This window comes from Archocentrus centrarchus, chromosome 6, assembly GCF_007364275.1.
Source record: "Archocentrus centrarchus isolate MPI-CPG fArcCen1 chromosome 6, fArcCen1, whole genome shotgun sequence".
Classification (NCBI taxonomy): Eukaryota; Metazoa; Chordata; class Actinopteri; order Cichliformes; family Cichlidae; genus Archocentrus; species Archocentrus centrarchus.
In genome coordinates this window covers 21,910,546-21,937,877 of record NC_044351.1, presented here as the reverse complement: position 1 = coordinate 21,937,877, position 27,332 = coordinate 21,910,546, and the positions used below count along the sequence as shown (strand labels likewise).

The window sequence follows — 27,332 nt, the reverse complement described above, 5'->3', positions numbered from 1 at the left end:
AAAATCTGGCCCTTGGTCACTATGTAAACGTTCAGGGATGCCATAATGAACTATGAAGTGATCCCAAAGGCATTTTGCCACGGTCTGGGCTTTTTGGTTAGGAGTAGGAATGGCTATTGCGTACTTGGTAAAATGATCTGTTAGCACAAGCACATCCTTGGTGTTGCTTTGATCAGGCTCAATGGATAAGAAATCCATACAAACCAGTTCGAGTGGTCTGGCGGACTTTATGTTCACAAGCTCTGCAGCTTTTTCCGGAGGGGTCTTTCTCCGTACACAGCGGTTGCATGTTTTGATCCTGTTCTCAATGTCAGCTGCCATACGAGGCCAATAAAACCTTGTTCGGGCAAGATCAAGAGTACGCTCAATGCCTAAATGGCCCATATCATTATGGAGACTGTGGAAAACTGTCTCACGGAGCCCTTCAGGTAAGACAAGCTGATAAGTGACATTGCCGCCATCTTGGCGTCTTCGGTACAGTACTTGGTTGTGCAGTTCAAGACGATTAAGTTCTCGGAGCAACAGGTTTATATCAGGGAGTTCGGTTCTGACTGTAGGTGGAACCTTTTCTCCAGTCTCCATTTGGACAATGACCTCGCGCAAGCAGGGGTCAGCTCTTTGCTCTTTTTTAAGTTGCCCAGCTGACAGATAAGGTACAACTGGAAGACCACCACAGTTATCTTCATTGACAAAGTCATCTGGTAATGCAGTTACAGAGATAGCTAATGAGTGCACTAGAGGGGTAGGTTCATCGGAGAAACTACAACACAAAGGTCTCTCACAGATGGCCGACACCACCTCTGGACTTAAACTGGTCTCTTGCTGTGCCAAATGAGTTTGGGTGAACTGCTGTATTCTGTCAAACTCTTTTTGTGACACAGCATCGTTTAACAACTCACCATGCGGTCGCCTCGAAAGGCCGTCTGCATCAGAGTTGAGTTTGCCTGCTCTATATTGGAGCTTAAAGTCAAAAGTAGACAGGGAAGCTAACCAACGGTAGCTCATTGCATCAAGCTTAGCCTTTGTCAGAACATAAGTGAGGGGGTTACTGTCAGTGATGACAGTGAACTGGTTTCCATAAAGATAATCTGCAAACTTTTCTGTTACAGCCCACTTTAGGGCCAAAAACTCCAATTTGTGGGCGGGGTAACGAGCTTCACTTCTGGACAACCCCCTGCTCGCATAAGCAATGACCCTCGTTTGGCCGTCCTGTTCCTGATAAAGGGCAGCGCCAAGACCTGTAGTGCTGGCATCTGTGTGGAGTGAGTACGGCAGTTTAGGGTCAGCAAAAGCCAAGATAGGAGCAGAAGTGAGCTTCTCAATGATGCCTTTGAAAGCTAGGTCACAAGAAGGAGTCCACCGTTCACCAAAGGGTTTTTTAGGGTCATAGTACTCCCTAGGCTTAGCTTTGGTTTTCGTGCTCTTACGCATCGGTGGGTATCCTGATGTTAGGTCAGTGAGGGGCTTAACAAGGCTTGAATAGTCCTTGATAAAGCACCTATAGTACCCTGAAAAGCCTAAGAATGAACGGAGTTGCTTAAGGTCTTTGGGCACAGGCCAGGTACTCAGAGCCCTCACTTTCTCAGGGTCGGTCTCTACCCCTTTCTGGGATACTATGTGTCCAAGGTATCGCACAGAAGTTTGAAAGAACTTGCACTTCTCGGGGGAGAGTTTAAGCCCGTACTCCTTGAGGCGGTTAAGAACCTTCATCAAGCGAGTCTCATGCTCCTCTGGTGTCTTAGAGAAGACTATAATGTCATCAAGAAACACCAGCACTTCTTTCAAATTCATATCACCCATGCATCGCTCCATAAGGCGCTGGAAGGTGCTTGGAGCATTTGTAATGCCCTGTGGCATTCGATTGAACTCCCAAAAACCACTAGGACATACAAATGCGGTTTTTGGTTTGTCAGCTTCCTCTACTTCGATCTGGTAGTAGCCAGATTTTAAATCAAGGACTGAAAACCACTTGGATCCAGTCAAAGTAGAGAATGTTTCCTCCAAGTTTGGGAGCGCATAAGCGTCCTTTACAGTCTGCAGGTTGAGCTTTCTGTAATCAATACAGAGGCGGACTTCGCCGTTCTTCTTCCGCACCACGACAATGGGCGAAGAGAATGGTGAAGTGGATTCTCGAATCACACCTGCTTGTTGCAGCTCTTGCAAGTGTTTACGAACAGCTTCCAGGTCATTGGGGTGTATGGGTCGTGCTTTGCGTTTGAATGGAGTTTCGTCTATCAGTTTAATGGTGTGCTTGACTTGATCAGTCCGACCGAAATCGAGATCATTTTGTGCGAAAACGTCTGGCATGTTATTGAGTTTTTGCAATATGCGCTCTCTCCACTCAGCGCTGATAGGGGAAGACTCAAAGTTAAAGGCCAAGTTGTTTTTGTGACTGACCTCAGACTGGGGAGGCTTCACTGAATGTTCGTGAGAGAGGACTCTCTGGAATGCATGGATCTCTCCAATCACACACTTTTGAGGGATTGTCACGTCGTGTTCAGATTCGTTGGTGAGAACAACTGGTATCAGGTAAGGTGCTCACTCAGGTAAGCTGATGAGACTTGGTTTTACTAAGACGCCACTAGGCAAGGTTGAAAAGGATGGGTGCTCTAGCAGCACTGATTTCTCAGTGGTATTGTTTGACATAGTTACTGAGCCTTCTAGGACAACTGTCTGGCCTGCTGGGACCAGCTGAGGGCCTCTGTTGTACAGGGTTGCTAGGCCAAGGCTACTGTCTTGGGTCTGTTTGTGTCTTAACTCCAGGACTTTTAGCACTGCCTTATAACCATTTGAAGTGGGGGGCTGCAGTCCGGGACATGCTTCACTATACAACTCATAAAGCACATCTAAGGTGTTGGTCCCAATTAACACTGAGGACTGGGAAGTAGCTCGAATATCTGGTACAACGAGGGCGAGTGTTGACACATCAGCTTCAATGCCAAGGAACTCTTTTGGAAAGGTGACGTTCATTTCAATGTAACCTAAGTAAGGTACTGACTGGCCATTTGCTCCTTCGACTTCGAGCAAGTCAAAAAGTGGTTTGATCTCATGACTGGACAAATGTTGTTCATAATATGACTGAGGGACCGTAGTCACCTGGGAGCCAGAATCTAGTAAACTGTTAACAGTATTACCATTAATCTTCACTTGGGCTGTGCATCTACTGCCGATTAAGCCTCGAGGCAGTTTGAATCTGTCAGTTTTAGTATGCGACTTTAAAGTGGCACGCTGTTTAGTTGGCACATTTGGTTTGGTTTCAAAGGGACGGTTTGACTCCGTGTCAGCCTCTGTTTGTCCCACAACAGAGGCAGACTTCAGTTTAAAGAGGGGGAGCCGCTATGCTGACTGTCCCATATTTGTCTTTTCACTTTTAGCTCTCTTCTTTTAGCTCCCACCAAGGCAGGGTTTGGCTCAGAGTCACAGTTGGCAACAATATGTCTATCCTCCCCACAGCGAAAGCAATACCAGGGCTTGGGCCTTGTACTAGAGCGGCTGTGGGAAGGGGAGTTGGGTTCAGGTTTTGCATGGTCAGGTTTTGTTGTTTGCATTTTCTTAGGTACTGTCAGTTTCTTTTGTTTTACAACTGCTGCTAATTGGCTTTTTAAATCAGCAACTTGTTTCTTTAGATCATTTAGGGTACTTGAAACTGTTTCAGAAGAGTTAATTTTTGTTTCAGTGGCTGTTTGTTCATGGGAGACTGCTTTTTGTTTTGCAGCACTAAAGTGTTTTCTCATTCTTGCGTTTTTAACTTCTTGTCTGTTCTCTGCAGTACGGAGAAGGAGTAACAGTTCTGCAAATGTGGGCAGATTTTTATCTTTTAAGTCTAACTGCAGTTCAGTCAGCAGGTTATCATCCCAACAGCCTCTCTGGAACTGCTTTAGGAGTTGTCGGTCTGTTTCTTTGGGGTCTACACCACCCCTGCGCACTGCAAGACTCAGCGCCACCTGCAGGCGATGTAAGTAAGCAGATGGTTTCTCCCCAGGATCCTGCAGGGTGCTCATGAATCGCACTAGCAGTTCCTCACCATCCTCAACGGTGCCAAACGCTGACTCAAGCAGCCTAAGATAGTCAGCATGTGATGCGTCCGGCCCAAGAGGCCGAACAACATCTGAAGCTGGAGCAAGAAGGCTCTCAAGAATTTTTCGAGTTTTTTCCAAGTTGGAAAGCGATGAATCTCCCATCATCAAATCAACATGGGAACGCCATGTCTCATAGTCAACTTCAGTGTATGGTCTAGGATTCTTTCCAGAGAAAGCTCTCAACCTAAGGGTGGAATGATTATTAGGTGTCTTCTCTGTAGTTTTGACAACATGTTCAACCACGATTCTCTGCACCTCAGGTGAGATTAGATCAGTTTGACTTAACATGTGAGGCGTCTGGTTGGGTTTCAAGGCACTTGGATCAGGGCTCTGAAAGAGCTTAGGTGAGTGGGGGGTGTCAATGTGGTGTGTAGGGAAACCAGCACTTTGTGTGGGTTCTGTGTCACTATTTGGACATGGGTTTGCGGCTGCCTCAACAGACCCCATGGACTCTTCAAATTTTGACATCACCTCCCGTAACACCTCTTCAAAATCCTTCCCACTTAGTTTGGCTAAACCCTTTAGTTCAGCGAGGTAAGTATCGGTAACACTGCCCCCTACAGTTGTTGTGTAAACATCTGTTAAGGCACGGATACAATATTTGACATCCGGATCATCAGCTGATGGGTAGAGGTAAGGCAACGCAGGTGCTAACTGTTGAACAGCTAAACCAGAGGTAAATTCCACAATCTGATTCTGGTAAAACTCAGATGAGCTATCCTCAACGGTTAGTGTCCTATTTATCGAGCCACATTGCCGTAAGTACTCAAAAACCTCATTGTCTTTTTCTGATCCTGTTACATCGCTAACAATGACTGCATTTGGTATCTTAATACCTAACTTTGAGATGAAATCCATTGCAGCAATGCGTTTACAAGCTCGTTTCAAATTGTTATTCCACTGTTGTTACACAACTCTAGGCTCCTGGCTGGCTCGCCACTTTTTGTTTATGTAACCCTCGTGTAACCACCTTGACAACTCACAGGGTAAGTTACCCCGAGATCCCGCACCAATGCAGGTAAGTTGGGCCGATCAGAAGAGCTAGAATTCGTGAAGGAGCCTAGGTGTGAACAACTGTGGAAGCAGGCACAGGTTGTGGGAAACAACATTTAATAACAAAAGATTATGAAACCAAAATACATACAATATATGAACTGCACACGTTCTCTTTTTCTTTTGAAACCCACAACATGGAAAACAACACAAGGAAAATAAAACAAAATAAAATTAACAGACCAAAGGGGAAAGTCTCTTTGTTCAGTTCTTTGTTACAATGTCTGTCAACGGTGTATGTAATGTTCCAGTCACAGTGACCAGTCGGGTCACTGTCTACCGTTTAGTTGATCCTTGGGCTGGGCTCGCCATCAAACTCGGGAGATACAATCCACTCTGCGCCAAAACACTCTGGGTCCAAGAGGGCACCAAACACACATACAAAAAACCTGACCTAAGACAAGGTCAGAAGAAAATAGCTTAACACTCTGTAATTGTCCATTAACTCAACTACTATTCAAAAAGGTTTCCAAACATTTTTCTAGCTTCCTTTTTCCCAGTTAAACAACGATAAAATTCAAATTATTCCCTCACATCATTAACACATCACAAACTAAATTATTTAGCTTGTAGGTGAGAATATAGATCATTTAAATCCCCTTTTTTTTTAAAGTGCTAACAACCATTTCCATACAGACAGTGATTTTCCATCAATATGTGAATTGGACAAACACATTAGCTCTAGCTCCATTAAAAAGATAGAAAAGTGTATCAAGATACCAGCTAGTGCTAATAAGAAGGCACTTCACATAGCCATTAGCACCATAGCTGCATTAGCACCGAATGAACAGGCTAACGTGCAAACAAGCAAATAAATGTAATACATTTAGAAAAATAAATGCAACACACAACGATAAGTGCACAGCTCTTTAACACTACTTTACTCTCACTGAACCGTAACGGTGGCTAAAAGTTTTAACCTCTTTCGGTGAAAGTTTTGTGGCTAGTGTGCTAACCAAGCGCGTGCGATCACTCACCGATGCCGCACGAGGCTACTGGGGTTTTCCAAACTCCAATCCGCTCGCACCGGGAGTCTCTAAAGTTTGGCAAGCATGACATTACCATTCGGAACCTCCTCATTGGCAAAGCGATTATTTAGGATGTCTCTTTCTAACCAGTTTCCAAGTTTATTCGCTATTTTCCAAGTTTTTTCTTCAGGCTAACCACAGAAGCAACAGTAGCATGGAGCTGTGTCTGTGTCTGACGCAATCCGAGCAGACTCCCTGCACCGCGCAGCGGGAGGGCGGGACAACCAACCTCATTGGCTGATGTGATACCAGATCATGCCAGCTATTGGTTGGTCAAGCCATCACTAAAACTACTATTAAAGGTGTATGGCACAATTTGTAAAGATTTTTAACACTTTTTACATATATTTATGAACTTATTTAAGAACTTGGTTTTAAATATTAACTTATAACTTTTTAACCTCATTGTAGAATAAGCTATTAAATCAATATTCATTCATTCTCGCATGTGTTTTTAACACTGGGTTACACTAACCCCACTAACTGCATGTCTTTGGACTGTGGGAGGAAACTGAAGAGAAAACCCATGCAGATGCAGAGAGAATTCACACAGAAAAGTCCCAGTGGTGTATTCAAACCCAGGACTCAATTATAATAAAGGATCCATTTTTTTATTTTTTTGTATTCATTCAAAAATTATCCAGGAATCATTTTAATACCCATTACTCATGAATTCCACAAAATGCCTGATTCTTCTTTTAGATGACTTGGCTCCTCCAGACACACACAGCCCAGGTTCCTGGACCAAATCTTGTCACCTTCACAATGCTTTACCTAATAAAGCAAATAATAGATCACAGGACCAAACTTACCATCATCCTCGGTACATCCAGACTGATCAGCTGCAGACAGCTGTGGTGCTGCATTCTACAAGATCTGCTCGAGATGTAAAATCTGCTTCTCAGGTAGAGGAAAATGATAGACTGAAGAAGCTAGAGAGGAGGATGGGGGAGCTGGCTCGTGTGCTGGATATGGTCCAAAATGAGGTAGAGCTTGCACTCAGTGTATAAGTTCTCATGAAAAATGCCACGATGAAACATTACAGGACATACTGGATTTATTTATTCACAGATTGACAAACTGCAGAGAGATGATAGACTGCAGAAGCTAGAGAAGAGGACAGAGGAGGTGGCTCGTGTGCTGGACATAGTCAAAGATGAGGTACAGACTCCACTTAGTGTATACATTTTCATGAAATTGACATGATGTAACATTACAGGACATACTGGGATTTTTAAAAAAGTACTCATCTATTTATTGTTTGTGTAATCACCGAATGACAAACTACAGACAGATGATAGACTGCAAGATCTCCAGAATACAACAAGGGAGCTGTCTCGTATGCTGAAAATGGTCAAAGATGAGGTACAGATTATACTTGGTGTATGACTTTTTATAAATAATGGCAATTTGAAACATTACAGGACATACTGGTATATTTTGTTTGTTCTATAACAGAATAAAAAACTGAAGTCATTTCTGAAGGAGTGCAAAAAAGGTGACTCATCTTCTGTTTATCGCATCTATCCTATCCTATCATTTTTTGTTTTTATTTCTTTCAATCTTTAAACTTGTTACACTCATAAAAAAGCAAACAAACATGAAAATATATCTACTGTCTGCAACATTAACACACTCAGTAGGTCTTTACTGATGGCTGTCCCTCTGCCTAACCTCGGTCAAAGTGGAGGCACATGTTTTGTCCTGACCTCCGACCCTGTTGGCTTTCATAGTTTCTGTTTCTCCAGGAGACCAGGGTGTCACAAACAGAGACAGGTATATTTGAACCACACTGAAGTCAACTAGAGTAGCTTCACACAATTGCTGTCTAACCTCTGTGTTGTGAAAATGTATTCAGGGTCTTTTAGTGACGTTAGTGCCACTGTTATAAGAGATGTTGATGGATAGATTGACATTAAATTCATGATTCCTAGAGAATGACTTCAGCAATTCCTTAACTTTTCCTATTGGGTTAGATTTATCCAGTACCTCAGTGTAGCTTTACATGCTTGCTGAAGTACTGACTGCTGCACAGAGCTGGTGGGACATCTGTATATTGCGATGTTTGTCATCCTTCTTCTGGGAATACTTTCTCTTTTGCACAAGAAACAACAATAATTTCCTCTCATTTGCTGTCTTTGCGATTTAGGAGCATGCTGCAAACCAAGGCAGGGTCCCCACTGAACCCTTTCTTACACCCCACTGAATTCACATAGTCCAAAGGATGCAATGGCCCTCAGTTGGCAAACACTCATGGACTTGTTTTCCCTTACACTTTCATCAAATGCATGCTTGGCTTGCTAAAGGAAATACCTTATTACAGTTTTACTAGCCCTTTGTATAATCTGTAATTAGTGCCTTCTCTAAAATGATTAGGGTGAAATGGCCAAGTTCAGCAAAATTATATTCTATGAGGATCATAAATGCTTATAAAAGTCAGTGGATGGCAGCACTCTTAAAATAGGCAGGAACTTGACCAGAGACCAGTAAGGTTAATTATAGTAAGCACACATGAAATGATAGCCTGAAAGATGCAGGTAAAATGTCAAGAGAACAGGAAGATGCTTTCATTGAGTCAACTTATTTTACTAACAGGTGAAAAATGTTTTTAAAACAACAGGAACAGACAATGATGATGCTGATTGAGAAATAGTATTCCTTGCAGAAAAAGTAAAAATTTTCACAATCTTCATTTGAAAAAATTGGGACAGCAGGTGGAATAGGTGTCAAATAAAACCTTAGGATTACCTCTGCTTTTTGTAACCTTGTTTGAATAATAGTGTGCTATTGAATGAGTGAGTGTGTGTTGTTATAAGCCATTAAAGGAGCATGTGGTGGCGGCAATGGGGAAAAGTGAGCACATCACCATTCTCACAACTGTGGTTTGCTCTGTGCTTTGATGCAGCATTTCTTGCTGCAGAAAACAGATGTTATGATGTGTAGCTGTTAATAATTGATATTAATAATAATTAATATCAGTGGGCCAGTGTTTTATTGGCCTATCTACATCAATCAAGCAGAATATTACGACCACTGACTAGTGAATTGGATAACACTGATTGTTTCTTCATCATGGCACCTGTTACAGGATGGGATATATCAGAGAACAAGTGAATATTTTGTTCTAAAAGTTGATGTGTTACAAGCAGAAAAAGTATAAGGATTTGACTGAGTTTGAGAAGGACCAAACTGTGTTCAACAACTGGGTCAGAGCATCTCCAAAACTACATTTTTTGTGGGGTGTTTCCAGTCTGCATCTATCAAAAGTTGTCTAAGAAAAAAACAGTGGTGAATATATATTTCTATTGGTCTGACAAAGAAAAAACATATTCTTATATTTTAAAATCTTAATGCAGTTTAATTATATTGCTGTTAATTTACATTTGTATTACAGGTATATTATTAGTTACAAATGTGGGTGAAATGCTTGAGCTCTACAGAGTCATGCATTAAACAAAATATCAAAACAAAAAAAATAGTTTTTGTAATCAAATTATTTGAGTTACTCAATGAATCATTGCAGCCCTATATGCAAAAAGACTTGCAGAAACTAAAAGATTTTATGTGTTAAACCTCTTGTTTTATCTTAATGGGATTGTCCTGGTCACAATGTATCCCATGGTACTGAAGATTGCTGTCAAACACCTGCATGTAATGTGAGTATTGGATGTTCAGTCAATAGGCAGCAATCAAAAATATTTAATAAGCCTGAAGAAGTCTTGTGGCACTATTTTTCTGCTCAATCTTTTTTTTTTTTTTTTTGGTTCTCTTCATTTAAACAGGGGAGCCTTCCTCAAAACTCTACAGAAACGAAGGTACATGACTGTCAAACACGAACATGTAATGAGTATTGGATGTTCAGCTACAATATACAACTTGTTAATTAATATTTAACAAGTTGAAAGTCTTTAGGTCACATTTTTCTGTTCATTTTTTTTTACACCTTTTTGTTTTTCTTCAATTGAAATGGGGGGTCCTCCCCAGCCATGTCCTCCCCAGCCATGTCCTCCTCAGCCATGTCCTCCTCAGCCATGTCCTCCTCAGCCATGTTGTCCCCAGCCATGTCCTCCCCAGCCATGTCCTCCTCAGCCATGTCCTCCCCAGCCATGTCCTCCTCAGCCATGTCCTCCTCAGCCATGTCCTCCACAAAGATGCACAGAAGCAAAAGTACCTGACTGTCAAACACCAGCATGCAATGTCAGTATTTGATGTTCAGCAACAATAAGCTACAATCTAAAATATTTAATATGCTAGAAGAAGTCTGTTGGTCCCATTTTTCTGTTCATTGTTTTTCTCATTTTTGTTTCTCTTCAATTGAAACCGGGACCCTCCCCAGCCATGTCCTCCACAGCCGCGTCCTCCCCAGGTGTGCCCTACTCAGAACTGCAAAGAGGAGAATGTACCTGATTGTCAAAGACGTGCATGCGATGTGAGTATATGATTTTCAGCCACAATAAATGACAATCAGTAATACTTAATGAGCTTAAAGAAGTCCTCTGTTCCTGTTTCCTGTTCACTGTTTCTCTCATTTTTGTTTCTTTTCATTTGAATAGGGGGGTAACAGAGAGTGCTCTGCCTGTTCAGAAGAGAATGTACCTGAAGTCTGTGAACAGCAACCCACAAGTAAGGAAAGAGAAAAAAAAAAGTCTACTGAAAAATGCTTTTGACAGACACTAAAAAAAACATTCAGCAGTCCTTATTCGGTCACTTAAATAAAAATTCATTTTATGCACACTGGTAACGCTGTCTGGGCTATTCATTATATCACTTTTTCTTCTTCTTTCGTGTCGCCACAACAGATCATCTCCCTCCGTCTCATCCTATTCCTGGCATCCTCTTCTTTCACACCAACCCTCTGCATGTCCTCCTTCACCACATCCATGCTATTTATTAGATCACCATGGTACAAAATATGTAAGCTTAAACTGGGACATATCCAGCTTATTTTAATTGTCATTTAAAATAATATTATTACTATTATGATCTCTTTACATTATTATTATTATTATTATTATTATTATTATTTCTTTACGTTAAGAAACAGTTCGTGCTGTTCTCATCACATGTAATTAAAATTTCAGCATGTGCATATGTGTTAGACAATAGAGATTGTATGTCTATTTGTGTGTCTTGTAGGCTGTGTTGTGAATGGGTATGACTTCCCTAATGGAGCTGTGATCCCTGGTGGAGACCCCTGTCAAGAGTGTAGATGTGTGGTACGTCTATAGCTTACCATCAGTTACCCCACCCCTGGTGAGGGGGACAGGGTATTGTTGTTGGTATGTTTGTTTGTTAAGAATATTACTGCAAAACTACCATTCTGATACATACCAAATTTTCATGAGGGGGCCAGTGACTTCTAGATCACCTGATTCAATTTTGCTATAATAGGCTCAAAGCCAGAGGTCAAGTTTTTTATGAAAATCTTGTGAACATGAAAAATCAAATGATGTGAGGTAGGACGTTCAAATACACACCATAGATGCATCTCAGATTACTTAGTTCTAACTATAATAATTCCAATCACAGAATGTGATGACCCATTAGGATCTACTGAGACCTGCTAATTATGTGTTCAAGGACTTCCAGGGGATTTGCACCACCTAAAATTTCTACTACCAGGAGGCTGAGGGACAGCACTGGCAGTTGACAGTATTTTTGTTCAGTCATTAAAAGCATCTTTTCATTCTTAAATTTGGTTTAAATGTGAAACTGATCTGATTGAGATTGAGGATTTGCAGGATACTTGAATTTAAAATGGGAAACTTTGTTTACTTTCATAAAAACAGTTATTTTAGTTTCAACCTTGAAAATTTGTAGGTATGGACAATAGTGTTCTCTCAATTATTGAATGTTTGGAGAATCACATGTTTGTAAGATGAACAACATTCAAACCAGCTAAAACATCTGCCAGGGGCACGTTTTGTTGTGTCCAACACCGCTTCTTTGTTTTTTTTGTTTTTGTTTTTTTTTTTGGGGGGGGGGGGGGGGGGGGGTTAATCAATTGAAGATCAATTTATCTATGGTCTTTCTCTCAAAGGATGGAAATATGGCATGTTCACCTGTCCGCTGTCCTGCGTTGTCTTGTCACAACCCAGTGCGTCATACTGGAGAGTGTTGTCCACAGTAAGACGTCTGCCTAACACCATCAATGCCACTTTTAAGCCTGTATTATTCCACACTTTGTTTCTTTGGAGTTTAAATATGTATACTCAATGTTTATGTAAACCTGTAGATGTGAGCAGTGTAAATTTCAGTCCAAAGTATATGAGAATGGAGAGACGTTCACATCCAAGAGACACCCCTGCCTCCAATGCCACTGCTCTGTGAGTTTTTTGGTTCATGTGACTGAAAACCTCTTTACATTTCAGAGAATTAAAACAACTAGGCTGTGTTTTAATTCCATTCAACTTCTTCTTGTTTCTGTCTGTTAGGCGGGTCAAGTGTCATGTGAACACATGGCTGCATCATGTCCTACACCACAGTGTACTCATCCAGCTAAGCACAGAAGACAATGTTGCCCCACATGCAGTAGTCAGTGTCATAAATATGTATCCAGTTTCCTCATATGTTTCAGCTTTTACAGAAACATTCAATCAGTCTTTTGTGTTTGTTCCCCAGAGTGTGAGTATGAACGGAGGGTGTATACTGATGGGACATCGTTCACCTCTGCTGGGAGTGGATCCTGCCTGCAGTGCAGGTGTAAGGCAAGTTTGTGCAGATAAAACCCCAAACATTTTATCTAGTACAAAAAAAAAAAACAGGCAAGGTGCATATTTATATTTTTTCCCACAACACGAGGCATAATTCTACATCTGTTTAATGCTTTTCTTCTCTTCTGGATTATAGCACACTTTGAGTCCACACTTTTCATGCCCATTAATATCTTTGACAGTTCTTTTGCTGTGTCTCTGTTTAGGGTGGAAATGTACTTTGCCAAGAAAAGCAGTGTCCTCCTGTCCACTGCTCCAACCCTGTTAGAGACCCACATCATTGCTGTCCAGTCTGCAAAAGTAATTTCTGACTCACACACATTTACAGTGCAGGTGCAGCTCATTAGTGAGTGTCCTGTATGAAAACTTCCTTTCTCATTGTAGGTTGCATAATTGATGGTGTCGAATACGAAGAGGGCTCCAAATGGCAGCCTGAGGGTCTGTGTTCCAGCTGCACTTGTGTGGATGGAGAGACCTTATGTACACCCACACCATGCCCCCCCACCAACTGTCACCATCCAACCACGATTACTGGTAAAAAAATAAATAAATTTTTCAAGTTCAAAAAGGTAACCTTTCATGTATTCTGTATTCATTATGAAGTGAAATATTACAAACCTTTAATCATGCAATATTAAACTTAGTACTCTGTCCCTTTTGTTTCCTGAGGCTCCTGTTGTTCAGTGTGTGACAGCTGCACTTACAACCAGCATGTGTATAGTAACGGCCAGAGGTTTACACTCCCTGACCATCCCTGTTACATCTGCACTTGTCAGGTAAGAATGCTTCCATTCATAAACAGCAATTTTCATCTCTGTACCTGCTCACAACTTATTCCTTTCAACTTCTGCTCAGGATGGCACCGTTCAGTGTGAGACACAACTTTGTCCCCCACTTAACTGCAGGGGCTCATACACCCCACCTGGAGAATGCTGCCCCAGATGCCCGGGCATCTAAACTCGGACTGTGAGTCTGTGAGTGGAGTGGGTTTTACCAACTGTGTGAGTTTGTATGAGGAAAGTGAGTGAAAGAATAAAACACAATGGCCTAATAGTAGTAAAAGGAAGGTGTGTGTGTGTGTGTGTGTGTGTGTGTGTGTGTGTGTGTGTTTAATTAATTGTGGCTCTAAAAAATGTTTCGAGAAGGTAAAGTAGTTTTGGTCACAGCACTGCTCAGCTGAGGAGCTATGGAGCTGAGGCTCTGTTTAAATTTATTTGATGTTTCTCATGTAACCCACATACTACTGATCGGTATGAATGGGCCCTGAGTTCGTATTCAACGACATTAATTACTTAACCACTATAACATCACACACTCTACAATTGGAATTAACAATACCACACTTTAATTAGAAAACCACCAAAAACACACTTAAATCAATATTTCAGTTCTTTCAGGTCAATTAACGGTTCAAATATACATCCCCACACACAACAGTCCCAAATAATGTTATTAAACAAAACAAACCCGTTGCAGGCCTGATTCGGAGCTCGGGTACGGTGAGACCAGAAATTTTGCGGTCCTTTCACTCAATTAGAGCCAAAATAAAATAATAAGCCAACAGTACCTTTTTCCAATATGGCGGTGCAAACGTTCAGTCCACGTTGTCCCACACAGGCAAGAAGCACAGGGAATACCCGTCTGGTCGCCGTTTCCCGCGTGGCCAGAGGAACTCTGAACTATAGGTAGCTCAGAGCGCTATCTGGGATCCTCTTTTGTCTGTGTGCGGTAAGAGTCAGCTGAGTCCTGTAGCGATTAGCCGGGCTAGCCAACCGCAGCTTTCAGACGATCAGCGCGGCTAATTTCCGCTCGATTATCCAGCGAGCAAACCACGACTTTCAAGTCCAAACACTTAGAGGCGTAGGCTGCGCCAAATTAAACTGTCCTCCTTCCGTCCACCTGGCCGATGTCCGAACACGGAGTACCAGTTTAACTCTCCATAAAACTTTCACTTTTTCAGTCAAAGTCTAGCGCACCTCTCTTCTCGGGTCTCTCTTTTTCCTTCTCCCTCGCGCACACTCACACCACCTCCAATCAGCAGCCAGTACAGAAACAGGTGACTAAAATGAAACACTAGATTGGCTTTCCTTCACAACAAATGAAATAAACAAATAAAATAGAATATTTATGGCAAATTAATTATCTTAACACCTTAACATTTGAAATTTTAACATTCACATAAATGCATTTAACCACATTCAATCAACTTATTTATGTCCATTTCCTACAGGGCTACACCCTCCCCCATCAACACGTCTGATGTCCTCAGCAGACTAACATCTTAAGTAACTTAATGAACTGCATGGTAACAGGAAATGGATAAAGTGTTTAACATTAGCTGTCTTTTTAGCCCTTTCCAATCTGTATCACAATACCTCTGTGTACAATAGTCAATGGTTGATCTCGAGATTTTCCTGGTTTATCGTAGGTCAACCTTACTACTGGTTTCACTGACCTTTTGGGCCTAGTCCTCTTTGTAGGTAGTCTTGAGCCAGGGCTACTAGACTGTCTTACACCTTCATCACTGTTCGAACCATCGTCAGGCTCAGTGCTGGCTTCATGGTCAGTGTCACGGTCAGAGTCTACAGGAGAATGATCTGGTCGGTCAGAGTAGTTGTCACTCAGTGGAATGCAGTCTCCCACCTGTTCCCCTCTACTCACAGTGTCATCCCTCCTCTGAACCATTTTCTCAAAATAAGTCCTATAGGGTCTAGATGGCAAACCACCCTCAAAATCAGATGACTCACTTGAACTCACCCCTTCACTTTGTATGGAATGATGGGTGCTAACCCTCTCAGGCCGCTTCTGGCTGTCTAATCTCTTTGCTCGCTTATTGGATGCATCCTGCGAGTACTCCATCATTGGGATTCGCACTAAGTCTCCTATAGGAAGAAGATTATCCCTATGTAATGTCCTGACTCTGTCCTTGCCATTCTGGGATTTTACTTTGTAGACCGGCAAGTTTGGCATTCGGGCCACAACAACATAGGGAACGTCACACCAGCGATTCTCAAGCTTGTGTTTCCCTTTTATTCCAAGATTTCTCACCAACACTCTGTCACCTGGCTCTAGAGTCTGGGCCACAAGTCTCTTGTCATAAGTCCTCTTGTTTCTCAAGTGCGACTTGCCAGAGGCTTCTGCAGCCAGCTCATAAGCCTTCTGCAAATCCTCCTTCAGTTTGGTGACATAGGAAGAGTGCTGATGTTCTGCCCTTTCATTTAGATGTGTCCCAAAACACACATCCACTGGAAGTCTAGCTTCTCTTCCAAACATCAAGAAGTACGGCGAATATCCGGTAGCATCACATTTAGTGCTGTTATAAGCGTGCACAAGATGTGTAACATACTGACTCCATTGCCGCTTCTTTTCCTGCTTCAGAGTCCCTAGCATTGACAACAAGGTCCTGTTAAATCGTTCGGGCTGAGGATCACCCTGAGGATGGTACGGAGTAGTCCGCGACTTCCGTATGCCAAGGATTTTCAGCATTTCCTTAATGAGTCTCGACTCAAAGTCTCGTCCCTGATCCGAATGAATCCGGGCTGGCAAACCGTAGTGCACAAAATACTTCTCCACCAAAACCTTGGCGACTGTGAGAGCCTTCTGGTTTTTGGTTGGAAATGCTTGGGCATATCTTGTGAAATGGTCTGTGATCACTAGCACATTACTTATTCCTTTGGAGTCAGGCTCCATGGACAGGAAATCAATACAGACCAACTCCATCGGCCCTGTGCTGACTATTTGGTGCAGTGGTGCCACTCTTTGGCATGGAGTTTTCCTCAAGAGGCACTCTCCACAGTTTTTTATGTAGTGTTCTGCCTCGACAGACATCTTGGGCCAGAAGAATCTGCTTCGGAGCATATCAACTGTCCTTTCCACGCCCATATGACCTAAGTCATCATGCATGGATTTCAGCACCACAGCTCTGAATTCAGCAGGTAGCACCAGTTGGTAAGTCTTTTCTCCTGCACGACTTATACTCAGTCGGTGAAGGAGTCTGTCTTTCATAATCAACTTTCCCATTTCTCGTTTCATGGCAAGTAAGTCTGGGTTTGTCTTGATCTCATCTGGCCATCTGCCACTCTTTATGGCCTCAATGGTTGGTCTTATTACAGGATCTTGTTCCTGTGCTGCCATTAGCTCAGGCTTGGACAATTGCCTCAGATTGTTCAACTCCAAGTTTGTAGAAAAGGTGTAAGCATCAGGCACACAATCTGGATGGGCTCCAAGCTGCTGCGCGTATCTTGGTGAGTCCTCAGGAGAATTAAGGCCACCAACTCTCTGGCAAATAGACTTAACACTCTCCTGAGAGATGTTTCGCATTTCTGTCTTCCTTTCTCCTGGCTCCATCCGGGACAACAGATCAGCATCAATGTTGTTTCTGCCAGGTCGGTAAACAATGTCAAAGTCATACACTGACAAATCTGACAACCATCTATGTCCTGTCGCATTGAGTTTTGCTGACGTAAGGACATAGGTTAGCGGGTTGTTATCAGTGTACACTGTAAAGCGGACTCCATAGAGATAATCGTGGAATTTCTCAACCACGGCCCACTTAAGAGAGAGAAATTCCAGCTGATGGATGGGATAATTCTTTTCTGATGAACTGAGTTTACGGCTGGCAAATGCAACCGGCCGAAGCCCTTCAGGATGCTCTTGATACAAAACTGCACCAAGACCTGACAGGCTAGCATCCACATGCAGCACATATGGCTTACTAGGGTCGGCAAAGGCTAGAACTGGTGCATTCGTGAGGCAGGTTTTAATAGCTTCAAATGCCTCGGTGCACACTTGATCCCATCTGTCTCCAAAGGGATCCCTCTCATCCAAATAGGCATGATTCTGCCCTGTCTTGGGTCTCCTTCCCCTCTGAGTTGGGGCGTACCCTTTAGTGAGGTCTGTCAAAGGGCGGACAATAGCTGAGTAATTGTGGATAAACCTCCGATAGTATCCACAAAACCCTAGAAATGATCGCAAGGTCTTAAGGTTGTGTGGCCTGGGCCAGTTCACGACAGCCTCCACTTTGCCGGGGTCGGCTGCGACACCTTCTGCTGACACTATGTGACCCACATACTTGACTTGCGTCTGACAGAACTGACATTTGTCAAGTGAAACCTTGAGTCCTGCCTCGTTGAGTCTGTCCAACACTTTCAGGAGTCTCTCTTCGTGCTCCTCTAGTGTTTTCCCAAACACTATTAAGTCGTCCAGGTAAACTAGTACCTGGAGCAAGTTCATGTCACCGACGACCCTCTCCATCAACCTTTGGAAGGTCGCAGGAGCTCCAGTGATGCCTTGAGGCATCCGCTCAAACTGATAGAAACCTAGCGGACATATGAAAGCGGTTTTCTCTTTGTCCTCCTCCTTCATGGCTATCTGGTAGTAGCCACTCCTTAAGTCCAGGACTGAAAACCATTTGCTTCCAGATAGACAATCCAGAACTTCATCAATCCGGGGGGTTGTGTATTGATCAGGCACAGTGCGGCTGTTGAGTGTGCGGTAATCAATGCACATTCTGACTTCTCCGTTTTTCTTTCGAACAATGACAATTGGAGAGGCATAAGGACTCCTAGACTCCTTAATTATGCCTGCTGCCAATAACCTCTGTATGTGACGACGCACATCATCAATATCAGCTGGAGCAATGCGTCTGGACCGCTCACGAAATGGTCGCGGGTCTGACAGACGAATTGTATGCTCTACATCTCTGGCTAACCCCACATCGAGTTCATGAGAAGAGAATACATCGGCCCTTTCAGACAATTTCTGACGGAGCCTGGCTTTCCACTCCTCTGGAACAGGAGATGAGCCAAAGTTGATAAGACTGATGTCAAATCCCTCAGACACCAGCTGTTGTTCTGACACGGTTGTAACAACATCAGTCGTGCACAGACAGCCTAAGGTGGTGCCAACTGGAATCTTTATGTCTTTAAGTGACTCGTTTTGCAGAAGAACTGTGAACTGGTTAGCATCCACAGCATTGCTTGGGATTGTCATGGACTGTAACAATACACCAGCGGGAAGAGGGTTGGTAGAAGAAGCTTCTACCATCAAGATCTCATGAGGCAAGGGCTGTTTTAGCTCAACTTTACAGGTTGCTTTACAGCTGCTCCCTGCAGGTAGCACAAGAGAACCAGGACCCTGCCACTTGACACACCCTACTTCATCATCATCTTCTTCCTCAGGGCAAGCACTGTGCACCATCAAGGGTGAAACAGACTCACCTGAGGTACCCTCACAGAGCTGGGCTAGCCTCTTGGGAAGGTTGGCACTGGCATTGGTTCCTAAAATCACTGGAGTCTGGTCAGGGCCTGGGGGGTCAGGACATATCAGTGCTAGGACTGACATAGTGGTTGGTGCTCCCACTACTTTCTTTGGAAACTCTATGTCCACCACCACATAGCCACGATATGGGTAGCTTGAATCACTCAATCCCCAAATGTTTAGCCGACTCACAGGGTGAATAGGGATATCTGATAGGTATCTCTGGTACCAAGACTCAAAGATTATGCTGACTCTTGAGCCGCTGTCTAATAATGCCTTACACAGGTGCCCATTGACTTTCAGTGGCTCTAAAGATGGTGGCCCAATCAGGCCTTCTGGAAGCCCATGGGACTCCAACACGTCCACTGCACTTTTCCTAACTGTACCAGCCACTTCTTCGGGGATGGTTTTACCTGTAGCTGGTTGGGGTTTACCCCTGGTTTTCTTGAGAACTCCAAGGAGTCTCTGAATAACCTTGCTCTGGTTCTCAGGCTTGTTACACTTTGGCGCTATGTGGCCATTTTCCCCACAGCGGTAACAAAAGCGTTCTTCTGAGTCAGGTGACTGCCTGGCTGATGGAGTCCCCACCGCCATCACAGTTGGAGAAGCTCCTGCCTGACAGGACAGCCGTGTACCTACTTTCTTTTGCAACTGCTTCACTTGTTTCTTTAGGGCAACCACTTCAGGGTCCACATTATTCTCTGAAGCTAGCTCTCTGCTATCCAACTGCTTTTCACCCTTCTCTGTTTCTGCAGGAGAATGGGTAGCAAGTGCTGCAAACATGGCTTTTACTTCTTTGAGTTCTGCTTTCAGGCTCTGTATCTCAGATTGCCTGTTGTCAGCTTGTGGCTTAACTTGAACCGAGCTCACTGAGCGGTTCAGCTTAACTCTGGAAGCTTCATATTCTTCCTCTATGCGAATTTCTCGCAGTAGTTCAAGGAAGGTTGGGGGTTTGGTCCTCCTCTCTCTAAGACGGAGGTTAATTAGCATTAAGTCAGCATCTACTGCACCTTTAAGTAGCTGCTCAACACGTGCGGTGTCCATACTGTTAACTGGGATACCACCTCTTTGTACAACTTTTGTCAAAGCACGCTCTAACCTGCGGAGAAAATCAGACAACTTTTCCCCAGGTTGTTGCTGCAACAGTCTAAAGGCAAAATACAAGTCATCTCCGGACTCTGCCAGTCCAAAGGCACTCTCTAACGCCTCTAAACATCCTTCAGGGGTCACATCCGGATCAGATAAACGCACTGCTTTTATCACATCTAACGCTGGCCCCTTTAAACTCTCTATGAGTCTCCTCCTTTTTTCTTTTGGAGAGCCAGGACACTCTTCGACCAGCAGGTATGCTTGCTCTAACCAGTGGTCAAATTGTTCCTCACCCGCTGGGGTGGGGATGTTACCTGAAAAAATTCTCAGGCGTCGGTGTCCTGCATTCTCTGGGGACGGTTTAACTGTTTTGTCCAGCAGGTCACCAACAGCACGCAAGATGGACTCAGTAGGAGACACTGGCTGTGATCCAGCCAATAAAGCTTGCACATCCTCGGCAGACTTTCCTTCAGCCTCCAACAGAGCTTTCAGTTTACCAGCAAAATCTTCCTCAACCCCAGGAGTTTCAGCTACTACACAAATTGGCCATGCTGTCAATCCATCGGGAGAGCGAACTTCTTTTGGGACTGCTGAGTCAGTCACTTTTTGTCGACACTCACAAAGCACTAACACTTGATTGTCTCTGTCACTTAGCATTCGTCCTCTGACTCTTACGCGCCCAAGACACTTGATAGTCTGTAGTGCATCTTCTATCTGCGCAATCTCTGTGTGCTCTGGAACTACAGTCAGTAAAGCATGATTTTCATCTAATGTCTCTCCACTACACCAGTTCTTCAATCTGGTCACTAGGTTGGTATCCATGTCAAAGATCCTCTATTAACATTCCCTCATGTAATACAGTTAGAGACTCAATACATTTTTTTTTTTGTTTTTATACACATCAAATATAACACAATCCCAGCGGTGCCTCCATTTATGTAACCCACATACTACTGATCGGTATGAATGGGCCCTGAGTTCGTATTCAACGACATTAATTACTTAACCACTATAACATCACACACTCTACAATTGGAATTAACAATACCACACTTTAATTAGAAAACCACCAAAAACACACTTAAATCAATATTTCAGTTCTTTCAGGTCAATTAACGGTTCAAATATACATGTATCCCCACACACAACAGTCCCAAATAATGTTATTAAACAAAACAAACCCGTTGCAGGCCTGATTCGGAGCTCGGGTACGGTGAGACCAGAAATTTTGCGGTCCTTTCACTCAATTAGAGCCAAAATAAAATAATAAGCCAACAGTACCTTTTTCCAATATGGCGGTGCAAACGTTCAGTCCACGTTGTCCCACACAGGCAAGAAGCACAGGGAATACCCGTCTGGTCGCCGTTTCCCGCGTGGCCAGAGGAACTCTGAACTATAGGTAGCTCAGAGCGCTATCTGGGATCCTCTTTTGTCTGTGTGCGGTAAGAGTCAGCTGAGTCCTGTAGCGATTAGCCGGGCTAGCCAACCGCAGCTTTCAGACGATCAGCGCGGCTAATTTCCGCTCGATTATCCAGCGAGCAAACCACGACTTTCAAGTCCAAACACTTAGAGGCGTAGGCTGCGCCAAATTAAACTGTCCTCCTTCCGTCCACCTGGCCGATGTCCGAACACGGAGTACCAGTTTAACTCTCCATAAAACTTTCACTTTTTCAGTCAAAGTCTAGCGCACCTCTCTTCTCGGGTCTCTCTTTTTCCTTCTCCCTCGCGCACACTCACACCACCTCCAATCAGCAGCCAGTACAGAAACAGGTGACTAAAATGAAACACTAGATTGGCTTTCCTTCACAACAAATGAAATAAACAAATAAAATGGAATATTTATGGCAAATTAATTATCTTAACACCTTAACATTTGAAATTTTAACATTCACATAAATGCATTTAACCACATTCAATCAACTTATTTATGTCCATTTCCTACAGGGCTACACTCATAAGACAGGAAACATAAAATAATTAAAAAAAACAACACAAATAAGCTTGGTGGCAGCACGATGGCGTGGTGGTCAGCACTGCTGCCACCAGTCCTGGGTTCAATTCCACCTTAACCCAGGCCTCTCTTTCTGTGAGGAGTTTGCATCTTCTCCCTGTGTCTGTGTGGGTTTCCTCCCACAGTCCAAAGACATGCACTTACTGGGGTTAGGTTAATTGGCCACTCTAAATTGCCCATAGGTGTGAATATGAGTGTGGATGGCTGTCTGTCTTTCTGTGTTGGCCCTGTGACAGGCTGGCGACCTGTACAGGGTGTACCCTGCCTCTTGCCATATGTTAGCTGGGATAGGCTTGGGCCCCCCCTGTGACCCTGAACTGGATAAAGGGAAGTGAATGGATGGATGGACAAATAAGCTACCCAGAACTCAGTCTGATTTAAAAAGCTAGAGAATAAAAATAGGTCTTCAACTGAGTTTTAAAAGTGTCTACTGTTGGAGCTGTAAGGATGTGAAGCAGCAGTTTGCTCCACAGTTTTAGACCCAGCCTCCTCTGTGCTTTAATCTGCACCTTGGGACAGTTAGGAGCATTTCATCAGCAGCCTTCAATGGTCTAGTGGGAATGTGCAAACTGAAAAGATCAGAGAACACTTATAGTCAATTCAAAAACTGACTGGCAGCCAGTGCAGGGAAGCTAATATGGAGGGTATGTGGGTTCTCTGTGAGATTTTGTTCAGTGTTGTCATGTCAACACAGCCCCCCCCTCCCTTCCTCCCTTTTTAGATTTCTAATACTGGACTACAGCTCTTAGTCTAGCATTAAAAATACTAAGGGATTCCCACAAGGAACCAGTGGGAGAACTGCCCAGTAGAGAAACTCAAAGTTTTCTCTGTTTTTTGAGGGTGAATGGCATCAGAGCTGTGCAGCCAATCAATATACCACATCCCACAGTCCTTAAGCATGTCTATCATTATAACCTACTCTTTGCAAATGTTTACAGATATTGATTACTGAAACTGTGTTGTCCATCGAAACATTTCCTCCAGATGTTATGTTTAGATATTTCTGTCCTGGAACACTGCAAGGTGATATAAAAGATATTTAAGCATATTTACGCTGCAAAAGCCACAGAGGTATAAGCAAGGGGAATTTGTTTTAAAAAGTCCAAATATCAGACTCGCTTTGGTAATGGAGCATAATTTCTCCCTTTAATGCCCGATGCAAGGGTTGTTCAGCTTTGGAATGTCATTTTGGATGCTTGTGCCTGGGTTTATTTAAAGCTGTGTTTAATTTTAATTTCAACAATAAAATTTGTCCCATGTGTGTGAATACAGATCAATAGGTTTGCCACGCAGGCACACAAGACAGGAGGATACCAACATGGAGAGAAGGACACCAGCATGGAGTTTCATAAACTTTCTAGATGGTCTCACAAAACCATCTAGAAGGGCGAATGCTGCAGTGGACAGAGTAGCCTTGGTGGTCAGTAAATTAAGGGGAGGATGCTTGGGTGTGTACATAAACAAATCCTGGTGCCAAAATGCTCTGGAATTTTCCACTGATTGTTCCCTGTACATGGAGCTAATGACAGCCGACCCTTCTACATGCCACAAGAGCTAACAGCAGTTAGTTATGTCTCTGTACCACTAAGCACTGATATGAAGGAGGCGGTGTCAGAGCTCTGCAAAATCATCAGTGAGCGACGGAGAGACCATCCAGATGCCTTCTTCATCATCAAGCTTTTATGTGACTTTCCTGCTGATATTTTACCTTCTTCTTGTGATTCTATGGTAAACAGTTTTAACAGTAAATTGCAATTACCACTTGAGATAGTGGCCCAATTGAAAACAAAAAGTAGCAACTAATCTGACACCTCTGTGCTTATATGCTTATAATTTTGAGTATAATCGTTCATTATACATTTCATTGTTTAGTAAAATTCATTTATATGTTTACTAATAAATTTAGTTACTTGAATAACTTGCGTTTACACATAATATATTATAGTATATTTTTAAATAGTTAGGCAGCTCATTCTGTTTCTCTTTACAATACTGTCTTTTATATAAGACATTTGAGGTCAACTTGAAAGAAAGGCAGATGTGAAATGTAAGTGAGATCAGAGGTGTGATCAAAACTCACTCGTCTCCATTTCAGCTGTTTAAGTTTGTTTAATAAATAATTTGTTTAAATTAGTGAACAGTGTGTTCACTTTTTTTTTTCATGGCTTTATGAGCCAGGTTGTGACAGAGGTCAAATGTGATGACATATTTGGATGCAGAATATAATGTGACATTTAGAATCCCCGTAGAGCAATATCAATTCCTAAATGTTGCCAATACAAAGGTTGTTTAATGTTGAGCATAGTTTTCAAGATGAATGACATTTCATGAAAGTTTGACCTTTTTTGAAGCAGGGTTAAAATAGTTTAGGATTTTACATTATAGTTTAGTTTTATTTTGTTGTAATTGTTTTCACTACTTTAGTTTTAATTAGATTTTTAGGGTGATTTTGCTTTTTTTAATTAGTTTTTATATCAGTTTAATGCTTACTTTTAGTTTTCAATAGTTTTAGATAACAGCGTTATGTGCTAAATGTGTGTAATACTAAGGACACATATAGTCACCTGTCTCCCCATGTCTTGTATTGTCTTTGGATGGGTGTTCTGGAACTCTTTAATTTCCCCGATAAGGGATTAATAAAGTTTAATCTAATCTAATACACACCCACTTGTAAGAATCATAGTTTCTAAGTTGTAAGTCTTTTTGTCAATTTTAGACCAATACATAATTAAGTTGACCTTGAAGACCTTGGTGGAAGTAAAGCCAAATTTTAATGGATTGTTAACATGACCCCACTCTACACACGTACAAAGTTTTATCAGAATTCATTAAAAATGTTTATTGTGTTTACAGACAGAATGATACACACACAAACAGAGGTAATGAACGGTCAGATTTTTCTAGAAATGATGACCATTTACAATAAAGCAATAAAACAAGTTCAACATGCTCACTTTGCTAAACTAATTCTACATGTTCTGCTCCCGAAAGAGGTTTTGCCATAAACTCTGTGTTCCTGTGTCTCAGCATTGAGTCTTCCTAATGTAAGCTTGCCAGTGTGAACATTTCCTTTTTTTTCAGTCTTACTTGAATTTGTTGCTGTGGATTCAGTTAAGAATAGACCTTTATTCTCTTGCTTTGGGTAGCTGAATACCAGAACACGGGTCCGCCACAGGGTGGAGATATTTTTTCAAGCAAAAAAACAAACAAAAGACAAGGCAAGAAAAGGCAGTCATATCCTTTTGGGAATAGAAAGTACTTTTCATCTTGTGTGAATATCTGTGGTCTCTCCCTTTCATCTGAAAAATGTTATATCTTGACAAAATGAATAAACAAGCTTTCACTACTATCTACCTTTGGATTACTGCCCCAGGGGAAAATGTAAGATTGCGTCTTCAGAGCATCGACCCAGCAGTGTTGCCAGATCGGGTGAGCGTCCGCCTATCATCACTGGCAATGATGCCCCCCCAATCCCCACCCTCCCTCTCTTCCCTCTCTTGCTCTCTCTCACTCTTTTAGATATTGTGTGCAGTCAGGTAACATATTGAATGTTAAACTCAGTCAATGACCATAAATCCTATGCTTTTTGTGTAAGGTGGATTTTTTTTTTTTAAACTTTGTTTTTAAACAGTTTTATAGTCTTACAAAGGTGAACACAACATAGGAATTGAATAACATATAGAACATTGAACAAATGGGTCACTGAGGGAGAGAGGCAGTGGTGTATCACAAAAAAAGAAGAAAAAAAAAAAAGGGCAAATAATGTTCCAAATAGCACCGGGTTACAGTAAAACTTATTGAGGTCCCAAGGGGAATGAATGGGGTTGTAGGTTGGACGCACCTGCTAAGAACGTGGAGACCCCTTTGTGAAAATTTCAGTAATGTCTTATTATCTGATATCAAGTCACCTTTATCACAAAGTATAGCAGAGGGAAAATAGAGAGAGAGAGAGAGAGAGAGGTGAGAGAAAAAAAAATAAAAAAATAAAAATAATTACTTCACAGTATTTTTACATTTGCATATATTAACCATTTTGACCAGTATTTTTCGGCCTTGTTGCTTTGAAGTCTCAGGGAGTAGGTGAGCATCTCCATATCACATATTTCTTTTACAGTGGCAGACCATTCTTTCAGTGTTGGTGGGCTCCCACTAAGCCATTTCCTTGTTATTGCTTTTTTCCCTGCTATCAGTAGTATTTTCAGAAGGTATTTATCTGGAGAGTTGAGTTCAGTTGGTAAATTACATAAATATATAGTTTGAAAGTTAAAGTCAATTCCAAATCCAAGAATTATTCTTATCTCTTTGGCTATCTTTTACCAGTAGGAATGAATCAGTGGGCATCCCCAGAAAACATGAAAATGGTCTGCCATCACATTGTTACATTGTCTCCAACAATGCCCAGAATCAGTTCTGCCAGTCTGAGAGTATGTTATTTTGGGGGTTATAAAAAACCTAATGATATTTTTCCATGAATATTCCCTCCATAGCCCTGAGCTGGTGGTGGTGGAATTAATTTGGCATATGTTTAGCCACTCATTGTCTGTCAATGTTATTTTGGCCTCCTTCTCCCACTTATTTTTAATGTGTAGTGTTGATGTTTTATTGTATGCTTCTAGGCATGCATATATTCTGGATAGTCTCTTCTTATTGGATTTACCCTTATAAGCGTCAATAGAAATATTAGCTAAATCCTGATCGTTTCTTTCTAGTATTTTAACATTTTTATTAAAGTGATGCCTGAGCTGTAAGTATCTGAAAAAGTCACACTTGTCAAGGTCAAATTTTTCTTGTAAATGTTGGAAGCTTTCCAAGTCGGTTCCAGAAGAGATCACACAGTATGACGTAATACCTTTTCTGGTCAATTCCTTGAATCTGGAATCAAGCTGTGCGGGTCTAAAATCCATCTAAATAGCCATGTTCTCCTCTCTGTGAGGGGGTTGCGGAATTCTCTAAACCAGGTGTTGAGAGGGGCTTTTGTAAAAACACACAACTTTTCTGAATATGTATTCTTGAGGTGCTTATCTCCCAGCAGGGCTTGAAGGGGGATGTCTGTTTGATTTACTTCTAGTTCTTTCCATTTTGCATCATACCCCTCTTCACA

The 27,332-nt window shown here is 42.3% G+C and overlaps 1 protein-coding gene across 1 annotated transcript in view; it reads left to right on the top strand.

The window, feature by feature from the left end:
- Positions 1-24,036, top strand: part of LOC115781197 (kielin/chordin-like protein) — a 31,477-nt gene extending 7,441 nt beyond the window's left edge. The window contains exons 4-22 of the mRNA XM_030730707.1: positions 6,863-7,146; positions 7,232-7,321; positions 7,451-7,525; positions 7,619-7,658; positions 9,791-9,816; positions 9,943-9,975; positions 10,145-10,357; positions 10,497-10,589; positions 10,714-10,783; positions 11,297-11,376; positions 12,201-12,286; positions 12,396-12,486; positions 12,595-12,694; positions 12,782-12,867; positions 13,080-13,173; positions 13,258-13,407; positions 13,543-13,649; positions 13,729-13,839; positions 23,504-24,036. Coding sequence (XP_030586567.1) covers positions 6,863-7,146; positions 7,232-7,321; positions 7,451-7,525; positions 7,619-7,658; positions 9,791-9,816; positions 9,943-9,975; positions 10,145-10,357; positions 10,497-10,589; positions 10,714-10,783; positions 11,297-11,376; positions 12,201-12,286; positions 12,396-12,486; positions 12,595-12,694; positions 12,782-12,867; positions 13,080-13,173; positions 13,258-13,407; positions 13,543-13,649; positions 13,729-13,830 — 1,820 coding nt within the window. The 3' untranslated portion in view covers positions 13,831-13,839; positions 23,504-24,036. The remainder of the gene's footprint in view (positions 1-6,862; positions 7,147-7,231; positions 7,322-7,450; positions 7,526-7,618; positions 7,659-9,790; positions 9,817-9,942; positions 9,976-10,144; positions 10,358-10,496; positions 10,590-10,713; positions 10,784-11,296; positions 11,377-12,200; positions 12,287-12,395; positions 12,487-12,594; positions 12,695-12,781; positions 12,868-13,079; positions 13,174-13,257; positions 13,408-13,542; positions 13,650-13,728; positions 13,840-23,503) is intronic.
- The last annotated feature ends 3,296 nt before the right edge of the window (positions 24,037-27,332 follow it).